Here is a 16,957-nt window from a genome sequence, read left to right as displayed (position 1 = left end):
TATTCGCGATTTAAAGTGGAGAGTCCCAGTAATTCCCTAATAATACCTATAAAAAATAATTTAAATAGTTGATTGGAATGAATTGAATTCTGGTACGGTACGACACTGTTCGAATCGGCAAATTGCGATAAACTATTTCTTTTTGATTTTTATTTTACTTTCGTCATCTAACTTCAAAGAAACTATATCTATATCTTGGAGGAAATGGATATTTTTCTCTTCATAATTATTTAAAAATTACATTAATGAATAAAATTAGACTACCAATGGCTCTAATGGAAGCTTTTTTATGTTTGCCACAATTTTTTGTAATTGCTACTGGTTCTACTCTACCGCAAAAACTTTTGTTCCATACCTGTGTTTGAACATTTATTTACAAACGTGGCGTTGGATCGGATATTTCATAAAAATGATTTAAAATAGACTTAAAATGAGTTTAAAAATGATAGTGTGTGATTTAACATATTGATCAGTGAAGAGATTGGTAGGTGAGGAAATATTTTAATTTTTTATCATAACTTTTTGTATACTGACGTGCTTTGAAGGGTACTTTACTAGAAATTATAGATTACATGGTCATTACGACCCAGGATTACCAACTTCTGGCCACTGAAATCCAGGACACGCAACATCTATCAAGCCCTTATCTTGTTTAAAATTAGACAAAAATCAGAGCAACTCATCTCTAAATTATGAAAACATCGGCTCTTATCAAATCCACGCTGAAGTGGTTTTTGGACTTTATAGTTAGATGGAAAGATGATAAGTACAAGATTTTTAGTGCAACCAAATTCACTTCTTTAGGACTAGGAAAGATCTGACCCCATTTTTCCTGAATTGTCAAAGAAGAAACTGGTTTTATAATATTTTTTGTACTGCTTAACTTCCTAACACGGGATAATCCGTGTTCCGGGTGCATACAAGGTGGGGCACGGGAAAAACGAATGGATACCGTGTTATGAACTATATATTAAATAGACAAGAAATATTTCTTCTAAAATGTAATGAAAATACCTACTTAGTCATATTAATGATATAATAAAATTAATATTTAAATCACCATCCAAAAAGTAAGCCAGTATTCAGAAATTTAGTTTCATTTACTACACATTCAGAGAAGTATTTAGTCATTTATAAATAATAATTAAACACTAATTCTAATAAAAAGTATTTCAATAACTTATCAAAATATGGAGAAAAGTAAAGATTGAAATTTCCTATCAATTTGGATCAAGATATTGTATTAAACAACCCAAATTCCTAGCACAGTAGCGTAGATTATTGAAAATTTATTAAACAATCCAGAATTGTTAATATTTTTATATTTATTCAAATATACGACACTTAATAAATAAAATCAATGATATAATAATTTATTTAAAAGCGAGAAATATTTATATTATTCAAAAATATTGAAATCTCAGCTAAATATACGTTTTTAGAGAGTACAAACATAGTTTATTGTAGGAAGTCGCTTCAAACAAAATTATTTGTAGCAACTTTAGGTCCCAAATAACATTTTTTTTTAAGTAAGAATATTTATATCTTGGCGAAATAATAACAAAATAACACAATAATACTTAGACCTTCCCCATTTTTATTTGCTTTTAAAATGATTTAAAATGAACAGATATTTTTTTAATTGAGAATATTTTTGCGTGCTGACGCACAAATTTGAATTAAAAGATAATCTGAGACCCGAATATGAATATAAATATAATATATACCACAATCTGTTTTAATCATAAAAAAGTTTAGTACCTCTATAGTGAAAATTCATATTTCATATACGAAATCAAGCAATTATCAATGATCATATTTAAATTTATAAAAATAATTTTAAAGTTGGTCTAAAAATTTTAAATTATTTAAAATTTAATGTCATTCATAATCTGACCAATGAAAATTTAAAACGATTTGAATAGCAACCAGAATCAATAAAATTAATATCTATGTCAAGCGTCAATGCAAATTTTGAAACCTATGAATTTTTCAAATGATAAAATTAAATAAAATTCCAGACACCAAATTTTTCAATTAATTATTGTAAGTAATTTTTAATATTGTTATACTTTTAAAGCATATTTCTACATTGTACTTTGACCATAATTCAAGTCGTCGATTATGAATACATAGTACCAAAATATTTTTCTTTATGATTTATTTTAATTTCATTTTGTTTTATTTTTTTATACCAAAATAATTACTGTTTAGAAAGTACATAGGATCTCAAAGTGAAAATATATTTTAATGGATTTGGTTTCCTTACATAAAAATATAATTAATTAGGAAAAAAAACAAATCCTTAATATTAAAATGTAAAACAACTTTCCTTATCATATGTACAAGGATTATCTCAATAACTATCAAATTAATTGAGACTTATTGTAAGTCAGAAAGGATTGTGATGTTGTTTACATAGGACAAACATCTAATTATTTAGAAAATAGATTAAGAAATCATAAATACAATAAAAAGTTAAACTACATCAACAAACCGTGGAATGTGAAGAAAAGTTACAACTAATTATAGTCAAATATAAAAAAATTTGAATTCTTGGAAAGGGTTCATGTAAATAAATTGTTGTATATTTGTCGTATACTGAAATATGAATTCTGACATATTGAGGACATAAAATCTTTGTATGATTAAAACGAATGTTATTTCTAAATTTGTCAAAGGCAGGTAATATTTTCATACACACCGTTGAAATACCGAACCTTCTATAAAAACAACATAGCCCTAAAATATATAATCAGAAACTACGAACACGATTTCAACTATTTGGAAATTTGAATTTTTTTGATTGCAATTTTGGAGCCATAATTAGGGATTATGGTGCGAGGTCTCAACCTACCTACTCCAGGCTACAGATCACTCTCAATCTACCTACTCATGTAGAGAATGGAAGCTGTAAAAACAAAAATCATGATACAAATGAAAACAAAACAAAATATGCTTATCATCTAGAGCACCATAGATACCTCAAACTGTTTTAGAAACAATTTTCTTCAAGGAATCGAGTTCGATTATTACTTCTTGTTTTGATCATTGAAATGCATAAATTGGAATCTAGTTTTATAGAATCGAATTGACTTGGAAAACAAAAAGAAAATCCTTATTGATTGTTGTGAGTTCTAATAGGTGTTTTCTCTACTTTCTTATTAATGGAGAGTACAGGAGAAGTAACAGTCCATGTAACTGTCTTCTAAGGCTATTATCTTTGAGGCGAGAGATTACTTTTGTGAACGTTTTCGAAATTTCTAGGGGCGGATTATATTATTACCAACATTTTTACATTTTCAAGGAAAGAAGAAGTAGTATTAAAAGATTTAATCTAATTATAGTTATCATATTTATAACATGCAAATATATATTATACTGGTCAATAAATTGTACGTACTGCTCGTCGACGCTTGAACAAATTTGTTGAAAATAAATTCAAAATTCTTGGTAGCGTTCATGTTGCTCGAAAAACGACCCCCATCAACCCATTAAAAATCTACATTTTTAGCATAACCACCGAGGATGAACAGCTGCAGGTAAATTGACTATAATCGATTTAAATTGCAAAAAGACGAGATACCAATCCATCAAAGCAAGTGTTACCGCCAGCATCGTAATTCGAGAAAAATGTGCTTATTTAAATTTATATGAGTATTAGTTATCTGAAAGATTATCGTCAAGGACACTGCTACAAATTTCCTATGAAATGATTCCAATAATCTCTAGATCATAACTCAAAAAAGTTTCAGATTGGTATTGAAAAAAGGGAATAGAGACATTTTAAAAACCTCCCAACCTGCTGACGAAAAAGCAACAAAAGAAGACTAGAGAATATGCTTAGTATACTGATCTACCTTCTTTTGGAACCATACTCAAAACGTAAGGAATAGTTGTACCAATATACACACCAAATACTGATGCCTTAGCATTATATCCGAATTTGTTACTACAAAAACTTTCTGACAATGAGCCGCTATTATTTTTAAAGATCAAATAAAACAGGATCAGAAATAGAAAAATTGTGAAAGATTCTCTACAAGTGGCTAGATAGAAACACACAGCAATAAACTTGAATAAAAGTTTCGCGGGAAGATCAATCAATAATCAATCATAAGGATCTGTAACAAATAACGCCACGTATTGGTCCTTAAACATTAACAAAGTACAATACTTGAGTTGAGAATTGTAGTTACTGATAATATTTTGATGAAAATATCATGTTTGTAGCACAAACAAAGTCTCAAGCACATTCCAGCTGGATAAGATCACGAAACATACAAGCAATCTGATTTGTCTCACACCTAGATCCAGGTGCAAACGTATATAATGGTGTTATTTTATTCAACGTCTAAAATTCGTTTTAGCTTCTTATCTAACATATCTTTCGCATACGCTTGCAATGGCAAGCTAGGTAAGCCAGAGTTTATTCCTTCTCACCACAAAAATTACAATCGCGAGCTTACTAGATCTAATCTCATCAATTGCTTCCCAACGTGGTAGCGCTTTATAAGAAAGCTGGTGAGGGGGTGTATCTTCGTTTCTCTGAGATACAAATACTTTTGGTAGCTAAAGGAATCATAAGGAATGGGAAGACATCTCCAGTGTACTGTTTTTATTTATTCCTTTCCAATCTATTCACTATATTAGAAAGTCTCAATTCTTGCTCAATTTCTGGTGATTGTATTGGCCTCTTAATTTAATTTAACTCCAGTATGAATAGGAACAATGGGAACTATCATACTCAGCTTTGAATCATTTACATGGAAGCAGAAAGTTGCAATTGAAAGTGAAAGAGAAGCCTAATAGTTCCTTTGAAAAGTCGTCGAATAATAATATTAGATTACCAGTGAATATCTCATCTTTAATATAAAATTATTTACCACTAATATGAGCTAGAAAACGAAAAATAAGAACAATTCATTCGTGTTTTATATAGAAGATATATTGAAGAAATTAACAATGAAGTATATGAAGTATTCGATGAGATAGATTGAGTTTCAAACCCACTAAATTCAATTCTACATTGGCAATTGGTTAAATTAAATAAGAATTACCTTAATAAGAAAAGCACAAGTTCAGCGATATCGTTGTTGTTAATAATAATAATAATGTGAATTAGAATTAATTTATACGAGGACTATTCAGAAAATAAGAAATTTTTCGTGCTTCGCTGCTAGATATGGGCCCTGATATATGGTATATTTCACACCCGAATGTGTGCCTTGCATTGCATTGTGCCTAGTTGAAGAATTTTGACAATGCCGAAGCTTTCACTTTATAAATTTCATGGATTTTGCTGTTTGAAAATATAAAACACTCATATTTACTTATAGAATGACATAAATGTGAGTAAATAGACACAGTTTCGATATTTCAGAAAGCCCTTCAGCAGTCATGATGATTTACTATTGGGTCGAATCGTATATGGTGAAGAGACATCAATTGGGAGACAAAATTAAAGTCTGTAGAGTGAAAACACACAAATTTTTCCAAAGGAAGATAGTGGAAGCTGTATTTTGAGATAGACTCGCGTCCAAAATAGTATTTTTGTATGACAATGTCCCTAATCACACGATAAACTACACAAAAGGAATCTCGAAGTCCTGATCTTACATCTAGAGATTTTCACTTGATTGCAATAAAATATATCTGGCTAATAATAGAGTATTTCACCTAGAAAGAGAAGTTGTGGTTGCTGATTTTCTAGGTAGCATGTAGAAGAAATGTCAAAGCTTGTTTATTCCTTCAATAAGTTCTTTTATTTGATTTGAATTTATTTCTGGATAACCCTCGTATTTTCAAATTGTAATTAGTTGTAAGATTTAAATTTTTTCTATTCAATTTTCAGGATTTCCTCTATACCTCAGTTATTGTTTTGGACATGTTTGGATCTTATGAATATGATAACTTCAGATCTCCTATAGCTGCAATGGAATATATGTTTGATAATTATGAGGTAACAGTCAAGTTTTCTTTTAAGAATATTTCAAATCCCTACCAAAAAAATCGTCCTTCGATTTGGTAATCATTTGAATATTTTCTGGACTTAAAATTGTTGTTGTAAAAGTAATATTTTGAATAATGTTCGGTACCAAATATTCTTCAATGTTTCATAATAATTTATTGGATATTAATAACAAAAGAAAGTTTGGTATTCTAAATATTGTTGTGCATAAAAACCTTTTTTTTTGGATTTAGTATTGCGTCGTCAAAATATTCAATTATGTACCAAGTAAATTATAAAAAACCTCGTATAAGACACGAAGTTTAGTTCTTGATATTACTTGTGATACGCAATAACTTTTAAAGTAAACTAAATCAATAGAAAATTAAATAAATGCATTTTTTTACAAATATATAAAAAATTTGCGCTTTGCAACACGAATAAATCATAAAAATGTTGCCAATTTTCAAATGACAAATTTTTTCATAATGTACATCTTCGTTTTTTCGGAATAATAAATTTATAGGAGATTTTAAAGTGTATTTTCCCATCGCCGAGTAGATTCTACACTTAAATGGATTACCATTTGAATGGAGACTCAACAAAGAACCCATAATTTATATAGGATGCCCTTCTACGAGCAGGTGACACCACATTTTCAACAATAAGGACATAATATAGATTAATCTGGCATTTCTGAAGGTAATAAGGAACTTATATCATAGAATTAATTTTTTTTTATGTCAAGAATTTTTTTTAATATTCTCGAACGTTAATAATCACTAAATCTTTCAAAAACGAAAGTCGAAACTATTAAAATTGAACATATTTTCAAAGTAGCAGATGAGTGTTTATAAGACGTTGCATTTTAATAAAAAATAGAAATATAACGTTATTTTGGTACTTTTTCGTTAACCATTCTCAAAGAATTAGTTTTCAATGGAAATTTGTTATATTATTTACGAGTAAAATATATAGAAGTGCTAGCTGTAAGGTGGGTGCTCCGATTGCTTGATGTTGATCAAAAACTCTTCCGCATTGCTTCAGTACAACGTACAAAAACGTTTTTTCGGACAATACGGTCGTAGCCTTAGTGATTTAAAATTCCAAAGCTTTAATCATTATTTGTTATTTAGAAATTAATAATACCCCAATTGTGCGCTAATTTTCTATACACATTTTGATGCATAACTTAAGATATTCATAATATCGAAGGAATTAGCCGAACTACGCTATGATTAACTGTCTCATTTTTCATATTATCCTGATCCGGGTGCTTTTGTTTATTTTCTGTTTTTGAAAATATGGTTTGTTGGAAAGTGCGGTCAAAATTTTAGCAACACCATTCTTTCCATATATAATCAATTTATCGGGAGATGTGAATTCAGTCAAATTAATAACCTGACCAAGGTCGTTCACTGTCCAAAAAGTGTCAAAGGTTAGGTTAGGTTTCAATTCGTAAAATAGTTTGCTTGGTTTTTGGCTAGGTAAATACTTTGTTATGTACTGTACAATCTTTGCTTTTATGTTTTACATTTCTTTCATTATTATTAAACTTTTCAAATTTTGTTGCATTTGTACAGTTTTGAAAATATAAATCTACATATACCTATAGGACAATCGACTCAATTCAGTTTTTTTGATTCTAAAATAATAATCTTAACAAATAACAATCTAACAGAGTTTAAAAGAAAAATATTTCATCCCAAATTTTTCTAGTCGAATTTACCACTCCAAAATATCATCAAGCAGCTATCTGGCCGGATTTACTACCACCCCAGTTGATATAAACTGTAGGTAGTAAAAAATTGGAAAAACAAAATGTAGAAAAGTTTTTTTTTATCGCACTCTATATATATTTCATATATATTCCACACTCCAAATTGAAATTACTACTTAGGTGGACATAAGGCCGCAATTTCTTGAAGTAGTACTGGGTGAGGAAGCCACATAAATTCACACAAATAACTGTCCAATACTGTTGACCGAAACGATGAGGAAAACTGAACCAAGTACAACAGCATCTTCACTCAATCTCAACAGGACTGAAATGGAATATTTGAATTGCCGTGATTTCCTTTCTAATTCAACAAAACGGATCAACTAATTTTGTGTTTTTTCCATTTTTAATTAACAAAAACGAGATGAAGTATCGACAGGGAGTTGTGCATCGAAATTCAATTTGTAGTCTAGTCGAAAAATCTGGGACAATCTGGGGCGTAAATAGACTTCCCATTGTATTTGTGCGATTAACAAGTTCATCACAAATGCAAAATTGCGAGTAAAAATAGGCACTCTTAGTCCGTATGAAATATACTATTTTTTCTCCAACCAAGTCAAAATTAAAAGAAAGTTAGTTTTATTCAAAAATCGTTAATAATTTGGTAATAAATTTGAACACCTATTAATTATAACAGCGATAGCAAGTCGATAGTCATGGATATATAATTTTTGTAGTAGTTTTTCGGCTGCTTTCAAAATGAATCCCGAACACGATGAAAATATACCTGCGGATATATTGGAAAGTGCCGAAGTAGTTTATCTAAATCTTTTGCCACCCAAATCTCGCCAAGTTTATGAACTTGCATATCAGCGATTCATGGATTGGCGTAAAGAAAAAAATGTGCAAAACTTGTGTTCTTATGGTGTATTTCTAAAATTTAACAAAGACCGTCAAGCCATCCACTCTTTGGTCGCAGTATTCAATGTTGCCATTCAAACTGGATATCAAAAATGGTGTGGATATTAGTAAATATTCAAAATTACGAGCATTGTTAAAAAGGCAGAGTGATGGATATATACCTAAAAAGTCTAGGGTTTTTACAAAGGAGGAGGAAGTGGATCGGTTCCTGGATACGGCACCTGATAATTTATATTTGACGATAAAGGTTGTTCTAGTATTAGGAATTGGAGGGGGTATGCGTTGTGACGAAATTTTGCAGACAAAAAACAAGAAACCTCGTTTGTGCGATAATTATTTGCGTTTATTTCGAAAATATGTTGCACTACGAACATCAAATATACAGGAACGTCGTTTATTTTTGAATAATGGGAAGTGTCAAAGAATGGTTGTTGGTATTTACAAAATTAGTGCCGTGCCCCAAGAAATTGCAAAATTTTTGAAGTTAGAAAATTGGAAGGAGTATACTGGACATTCGCTAAGAAGAATATCTGCTACACTTCTTATTGATGGTGGCGGTGACTTCACTTGTCTTAAAAGACATGGAGGTTGGAAATCGAGTACGGTAGCAGAAGGATATATTGAAGAATCACGTATCAACAAAGAGAGTACTACCAGAAAAATATTGCAACCTGACAAAGAAGGTACAAATTCCTGTTCAGATATTTCCTCGAATGTTTCATCAACAGTTGCGGAGAATATTTTGAGTCGTTCATTAATGAAAATCTTTTGAATTGTTAGTGATAATTTCAGTGCTGCTTGGAATTTTGGCAATAATGGTTCCAATTGTACATTCAATATCACTATAAATAATAAATAAATACCTACATATATATTGTTGTCCAATTAGTTTGTTTTACTAAGTTTGTAAGAGACAATGTTTTTTTCTTCAAATTTCAATTAGGTAGTTCAAATGCAATTACTTTTAATCCAAGGAAAAAACATTTTTTTGTTTCGATACTCCGATACAAATAGCGGAATAGACTGGAACCCCTGTTCCAGGGCACATAACGAATTTCGATCGAAAGTAATTTCAGAAAAATGATGAGGTGAAGAAAAACTCGCTGTGATTGAAGTTAAAAGTATAATGTGTATAAAAGATAAATACTTTACATCTTTATTGAACATTCTCTTTTGTCAAACCAACCCAACATAACTTTCTATAAGATAAATAATACTTTTACCAATGATATTTTGCTACAAAGAGTCTCAATCTTATATATCTACTCTTATTTTCAAGTATTTCACACGATCTTGCCTTGAATTGCTACCTATCTAGGTTTGTTTGTTATACTTGGTAATCACACAACTTTAAAAAATGTATTTAAACTCAGTTTTGGATTTACCAGCAGGCTGAATGAGATGTAGCTTAGAGCGTGAGATTTATAAAGACAGTAAATTTTGTACAAAAATTTTTTGTTCGCAAGGATGAGTTCTGAAATACAGAAATAGTAATTTGATAAACGCTTTGTGAAATAACGTCTTCTAACAATACTTTGTCGAATTTCAGAGATTAGTAGTTGAAGCAAATCCTATAGGCGGAGAATTGGTAAATCGGCCACTGTTTGGATTCCATCGATCTCACCTACTTAGTTAGAAGTAATTTCAATTTTTTTGTCTCGCTATTTTATTATTATACATATCAGTATTTATTCCTTGGAAAGTCCTGAATACCTATTGTAATATAAGATAATTTCCTTTTCATAATTGGTCGATTTAGTTTGGTTCGCCTAAGGCTTTCCTGAGCTTCCTCAACTTTAATGGTTTAAAGTGAAGATATATCGAATCAAATTTTTGAAACAATGGGAAATTTATATTTAACCCAAATGACATTTTTATTAATTTGTAAAAAAATCCATGGGAAATGTAGAAACAACCATTTAATGCATCTAAAAACCGTGGTGCGTTTTTGTATAATCTCGATTAAAGTGTTGATATGAATTAACATCGATTGTTATTTAACACCACTTTTACCACGATTATCCTTTCAAAAACGTTTTGAAATGTATCCAATTTGATACAAAAACAAACGGTAAATAGGATTACATTCAACCGAATGTATTTCCGAACACTTATTTTTGACAGTTTCTAATTGACAGTTCAGATTAATTCGCTTCCAATTATCAAAATAATATCATTTATAAGTAACTGATCTAATTTAATCGTTGAAAGATAAAGATCAAAAAGCTGAGACGACTGGTAATCAAATACTTGAGATGAAGCAGTTTATTGCAATATCGTATGCAGTTATTGAATTTCATCGGTATTTCCCATATACACCCCCATGCATAATTAAAAAAAATATATATATATATATATATATATATATATATATATATATATATATATATATATATTCTTGGCAGGATGCCCTGCGCCGTCGGATTCATCGAGTCGGTGTGCGTCGCGGATCCGTCTTCTGTATCCATCCCCGAAAAAGCCGACGCTGATGCAACTCGCCCTTTCGTCAAGTTACGCTTCGATTCGGCGGGAGCACGTAGTGCATCGCCGCGCCACTAGAGTGCGCGCGCCGATTCGTCTGCCGGCCGCCATTGGTAGGTAGGCGTGTCATAGCTGACAGATCATTCATCTGGACCCCACTCTACCCTTCGAGCCGCGTGATTGACAGTTGGCAGACGACTGCGGTACGCGCAGCACCTTCGTACGCGCTCCGGAACATCAAGACGGCGCTGACGACAGCTGAAAACAACTGACGAACGACGACCCCATGAACAGCGCGGTGGAAATTTTGTGACAGTGCAGTGGATCGGGTAGTGGCAGAAATATTGAATAAGTGTTAATATAGTGCGCGACAAAGTGTAGGGAAAACTTGAAAACTGCAGTGTGCAGTACATGGCTCAGCCACGGGTACGAGTTATTAAAAAGTTATTAAACACCAGGAGACGGCATTGGAGCACGTACGACGCGAAATCGACATATCGTCATCAATCACCCGGCACATGGGTTTCGGGGATGTTCCCCGACATCATCAATCATACCCGCATCGTTACACTCTCAAGTGACAGCTGACCGAAAGAGAGCGATATCAAAGCACGCCCTCTTCCATAAATCCCGCCAAGTAGTTGCAATAATTTAAAACGAAACATGTCACTCCATTTTTTATAATCCTACGGACAAACTTCTAGCACGTTTGAAATATAAACAATTGCACTTCAGTAACTACAATATATTTTTGTGTATTTATAAACTTAACTGATCAATTAAGTACCGACTGTCAAAATATAAACAACCCCAACGCATTTCGTACAAACGTATGATATTATACTACTTCAATTAAATAAATTAATTATTATTAAATTAAACGTAATAAATATAGTTAACGGGTTATAAATATGTAATCACAACGTAAATGTGTAGTTAATAATATTTAATTATATTTTTCAATATGTATGAGACTGAATTCAATATGGAAATCCGTTTTTCGCATCTTTCCTTGTCCGTGTAATAAATACAATTATTATAGATTAGAATAGAATCACCGTCGGATGTCATGAATTTTTCGAAAAAATACATTTTTCGTCCGTAATTACCTTTTCACACTAACTTTGTACGACATTCACTAAAAGCGAGTATTTTTCCGTCGGATATTTCTTTTATAAAAATCACGGGATTTTTATATTGCTACCAAGACCTTCGAAATTCATTAGTACTCAGTGAGAATATTGATACTGTCAATCATTAAGCGTCCCAAGAATATCAAACAATTCATTATAAATATCGATACACATGATTGTTTCTAAAATCAAAATCCTTTTTATAAAACGAAGAAGTTAGCGACGGACTTGATTTTTTTAATCTATTTTCAATTAATTTTCTCTTTTGTTTTTTCTTATGGTTTAACTGTTTTTCTTTGTATATTCCCATTCTTATCTCGATTTTTATATAATTCTGGTACTATTTTTTCAATTATAAAGATCTGAATTTTTTTATGTTTTGAACAAATACTTCATTTCTAGTTATTTATAATTTTCATTTCATTATTAAATCTGTTTTTATATTGATCAATATCAAATCAAAATCTTAACTCAAACTTTGGTGAGTTTTTTTAATAAATTATCAACTATTTTTCATTCAACAATTTCTTTTAGAACATTCCATTCCATTTTTATTTTATAACTTCATCTATATGTCTGTTTTTTTATAAAGATTTTTTACATATATTCATATATAATTTACAAAATACCATTTATGATCGTTGTTTCCATTGTTTCTTTAATTTGCTTTTCTTCTAGTACATTTTTTGTGTTCGATCAAATCATCCAACATTATTAATTTAGATCTGTTCAACTCCGATTTTATTATCTATTACTTATTGTTATATTCATCTTAATATCCAATTGTAACTATATATAACTGATGAAATAGTATGACTTTTCATTTATCCACTTTCATTCATTGTCTGTTACTTATATAAACAAAACTATTCATTTGAGTCTTTATCAATTTCTTATAAATACTTTGGTTGCTTGGTTTTTTAGCGAACTTTCCTTGTCGACCGTCTCAAAGTGAGTTTCCTTTTCTCATCATTTTTATTTCAGAATTTCAAATTAGTAATCATGTAATTTATAAACGATTCAAAGACGTTTTCTTATATATTTTTTTGATACAAGTGCAACTGTAGATAAATTCTAATAATTTGGATATTACTCTTAAAAATTATAATCTTCTCTTGCCACAAATGATATAATGATTACTTTGGGAAACATTAATCTAGATTTTGTTGAAAAATTAACGCCTTATATGATAAATTAAATGGACCCCATATTCCAAAGTCCTAACATAACAGTTTTAAATCTTTATCTACCTGAATTTTTTTGGAAGACTTTCTTCTACAAATATTCTTTGTTAGTAGGTTTCAAACTACCTGAAAGTTTATATAATAGAATTTTAGAAATATTTCCAAAGCATTTACCTTGAATAGTTCAATTTTTCCGAATGACATTGGACTTAGGAATATTCAATTGAACACCATCAAATGTGAGAACGCTTAGAATAATTAAATCAACTTCAATTAAATGACAATAGCTACTGTACAAAGATACGAGGACGTCTTTTCAAATTCAATAATTTCGTTAGGTATTTGAAAAATAAATTGATATTTTCATCTCAATAAAAACAGACGAAAACATTAAATATAATAATCAGAAACTGCAGTTGGTTATACGTACTTAGTTAACAACAAAAAATTTCTATTTATAATTCATATGCGGAAATTTCTTTAATGTTGATTTTATAAAGTTATAAAATCCTAAAAAAAGCTTGATAAGTAATAAAATATAAAGATACAGACTGAATTCAAGTCGAAACGTCAATTTTTTATCAATCTTTCAAAAATTATTAAAAAGAACTGTTTTTAAAATAAAAGATGCCTGAAATCAAGAAAAGTACATGTCTACTTTTGGTTTACAATAAATTAATATAATAAAATTCATTAGATATAAAAAATTAATAATATAGACACACACATAACTTGTCTTCTCTGCTCCTACGCGAAAATGAAAAAAAGTTACTTAATTTGTTTATGAAGCCCCCGTCTTACCAAAAACTAATTTCTTCAATTTTTACAATTAATAATTTTTTCTGAATTGAGAGAATTACCGTTATCTTGTAATCATACTTCTCTCTTGATGGTTTTATAATAAATTTGTACCATGTAAAATGTACGTGGACTAGATGGTAATAATGGCATCAGCTATTGATATTAATCTTTGTGGTTTCAAAACATTTTTCACCAAATCACATATATTCTTATTTCCAATTTTATGTAGATGATTACAATCTGATGAATCTCCCATTTTTATATTGCTTTTTTCTATTCTTTTCATTTCTTATTTTCATTAGTAACATCCTGGTACTAAAAGTCTTCAATTTTGCAAGATTTTTCTACTAATCCCGATATCCCTTTTTTATAAATAAAAAAATTAAATGAATGATGAAATTATTCAAAAAATAATTTGATTTAAATTGTAAATCTATTGGTACGATTAAAATTTGTTAATAATATGAAGTGGAAATTAAATTTAAGGAAAAAAATATGGAATATGGTGAGTAAAATATATTTTTAAAATATCAAAGTGCTTGAATTAATCACTGATTAACATTAATTTAATATTAGCGTGAGCATAATTTTGATAAACAAATTAATCTTTGTAACAGAATAATTTTTTATTTTGATTTATTGATTAGGTGTATAAAAAAGTGTTTATTCATTCATATATTCCAAATATGACAAAACTACAAACAATTATGAATATTACCATAATATAAACAATCTAAACGAATGCTATTATACACTAACTTAGTCTGGAAATGTTTCAAACACCAATTGTCTAATGCCATTCGGCATGTTACGTTTTTCTTCAAACATTTTGAATATTCCTTTGTTCACGTATTGTGGCACAGTAGTCACTTCGGATTTATTTATTCCAACGAGTTTTTTAAGAAATTAATTTGTTATCGATCTCTATCCAAGAAATTCAATAAAACCTCCAAATTGATTCGATTTTTTCCTTTATATTCGCTGGTAAGTTTTTCTTTTCCTTTTTTTATTGTGCTCAGAAAAATTTCAATTATCTCTCTGGATTCTCTTTTGTTTTAAGCAAATTTTGTATAATAGTTTCTCAAATAAATAGAAAATACAAATTCATATGAAAACTATTACACAAAATTTGCTTGAATCAAAAATAAATCTAGAAAGATAACTGAAATTTTTGTGGGCATAATAACAAAACGTGTAGTTAAGTGGAGGAAAATTTCGAATTAATTTCGAGGTTTTTTTGAAATAATCGAATAGAGTGGAAAGTCTTATTTTATTCAAAAACTCGAATGTTAGAATAAATAAATCCGAAGTGACTATTGTGCCACAATACGTGAACAAAAGAATATTCAAAATGTTTGAAGAAAACCGTAACAAGCCGAATATCATGTTGTAAATGAATATGAAAACTTTTGTAAAGTAATTTTCTAAATAATTACGTTCTAATAATGTTTAGACAAGAAATACAATTAAACCAATGAAAAATTCTATATTTTACTAATTTTTACATTATATAGATTCAGTTTAGGGAAAGAAAACAACCGTATTTGAAAATATAATCAGTGGATTAAAACTATAAAATACAAATGATAACAATATTCACTAATGGTGTGGCTATAAAATAAAATAAAAAAATGTGTGCTATTTGAAATGTGATAAAATCAAAAATATTGGAAACTATGACATAATATGCTTACGTAAAAACAATGTGGGGTTTTATAAAAAAAATCATCGAGTCGCGAGTGTATTTTAGCAAAAGCTAATGGATAATGGACAGAATTGATAATGGGTATAAGTGAATAGACACAATTAAAAGCTCTAGCTCAATAATTATAGTTTAGCCACTCGAGATATTTCTCTTAAAAGCAATGATCCAGCACTTCGTTGATCGCCGATATCTTTTCCCGTGTATTCGACTGCCTGACTATCTTAAAAAAAAGAAGCTAGTCACCGTGATTCTGGATTATCATCGAAGAATGCCGTGAAGAATTCCAGTCCACAAAGAAGTTGTCGAGGTCGACTTGATCTGGGCAAGGCGTTCTACCCGCCGTCGCTTACTAAGATATCCCGCGCTACGTCTTTTGGTAAAAAAGCGAGCATCAAGTCGTTTGTTTGCGAAAAAACGAAGAATGGCGGTTTTCTGGGAACTCGGTCTAAAGAATTTTTCGATAATTAAACGGAATTAGGAATGTACTTTTACTCGATTGCACACTAAAGACTTTGCGCTCTACGTGACGGTTATTGTTTCATCGTTAATTTAAACTTGACAGTAAGTAAACAGCGAAAGCAAAAAAAATATAAACAAACTATTTATTGGATTTGCTATGCAATATTTTTCATGAATTCCAAATAGAAAACTATATTATTATTATTATATTATCAAACTATATTTCAAAATCAATTAGTGATAAGTAGAGACTTTTCATGTTCTTCGAACATCTAGATTCTTCCATATTCTCCATATTTAATTCTTCTGTTGAAGATGTTTATTTTATAAAGCATTAAAATACCCTCCATCATCCACTTTTAGTTTCAAAAGTTTTAAATTGCTGTTATGACAATATATTCGACGATTTTTTTTATGGCTTCAAAGGTAACGTTTTAGAACGAATAGTTTCCATCTTCAACTTCATATTCTATCACTACAACACCAGATACTGTTCAAAGTAATATTATACAGATTAGTTTATGATGTTTTTGGCCTTATTGATGAATCTAGTCTCCTCTAATTTCATTTCTTCTCATTTCAAATTCTCTTTTCTTTATTTTT

The 16,957-nt window shown here is 29.8% G+C and overlaps 1 protein-coding gene across 5 annotated transcripts in view; it reads left to right on the top strand.

Moving 5' to 3' along the window:
• Positions 1-271: 271 nt before the first annotated feature.
• LOC130446301 (homeobox protein homothorax) overlaps positions 272-16,957 on the top strand; it is a 356,948-nt gene continuing 340,262 nt past the window's right edge. The window contains exons 1-3 of one of the 5 annotated variants that reach the window (XM_056782465.1): positions 5,855-5,962; positions 6,512-6,652; positions 10,997-11,498. Coding sequence is in view for 3 of the 5 variants with exons in the window: in XM_056782464.1 (XP_056638442.1) it covers positions 5,888-5,962 (75 nt within the window). In the remaining 2 variants the exon portion in view is untranslated. Of the gene's footprint in view, positions 489-5,854; positions 5,963-6,511; positions 6,653-10,996; positions 11,499-16,957 lie in introns of those variants that run through there. The other 4 variants (XM_056782464.1, XM_056782466.1, XM_056782463.1 and 1 more) reach the window with 4 other exon arrangements.

Source organism: Diorhabda sublineata, chromosome 7 (assembly GCF_026230105.1).
Source record: "Diorhabda sublineata isolate icDioSubl1.1 chromosome 7, icDioSubl1.1, whole genome shotgun sequence".
In the NCBI taxonomy this organism is placed as follows: domain Eukaryota; kingdom Metazoa; phylum Arthropoda; class Insecta; order Coleoptera; family Chrysomelidae; genus Diorhabda; species Diorhabda sublineata.
Note: the sequence above shows the minus strand (reverse complement) of the source record. Positions and strands in the feature narration are given on the sequence as shown.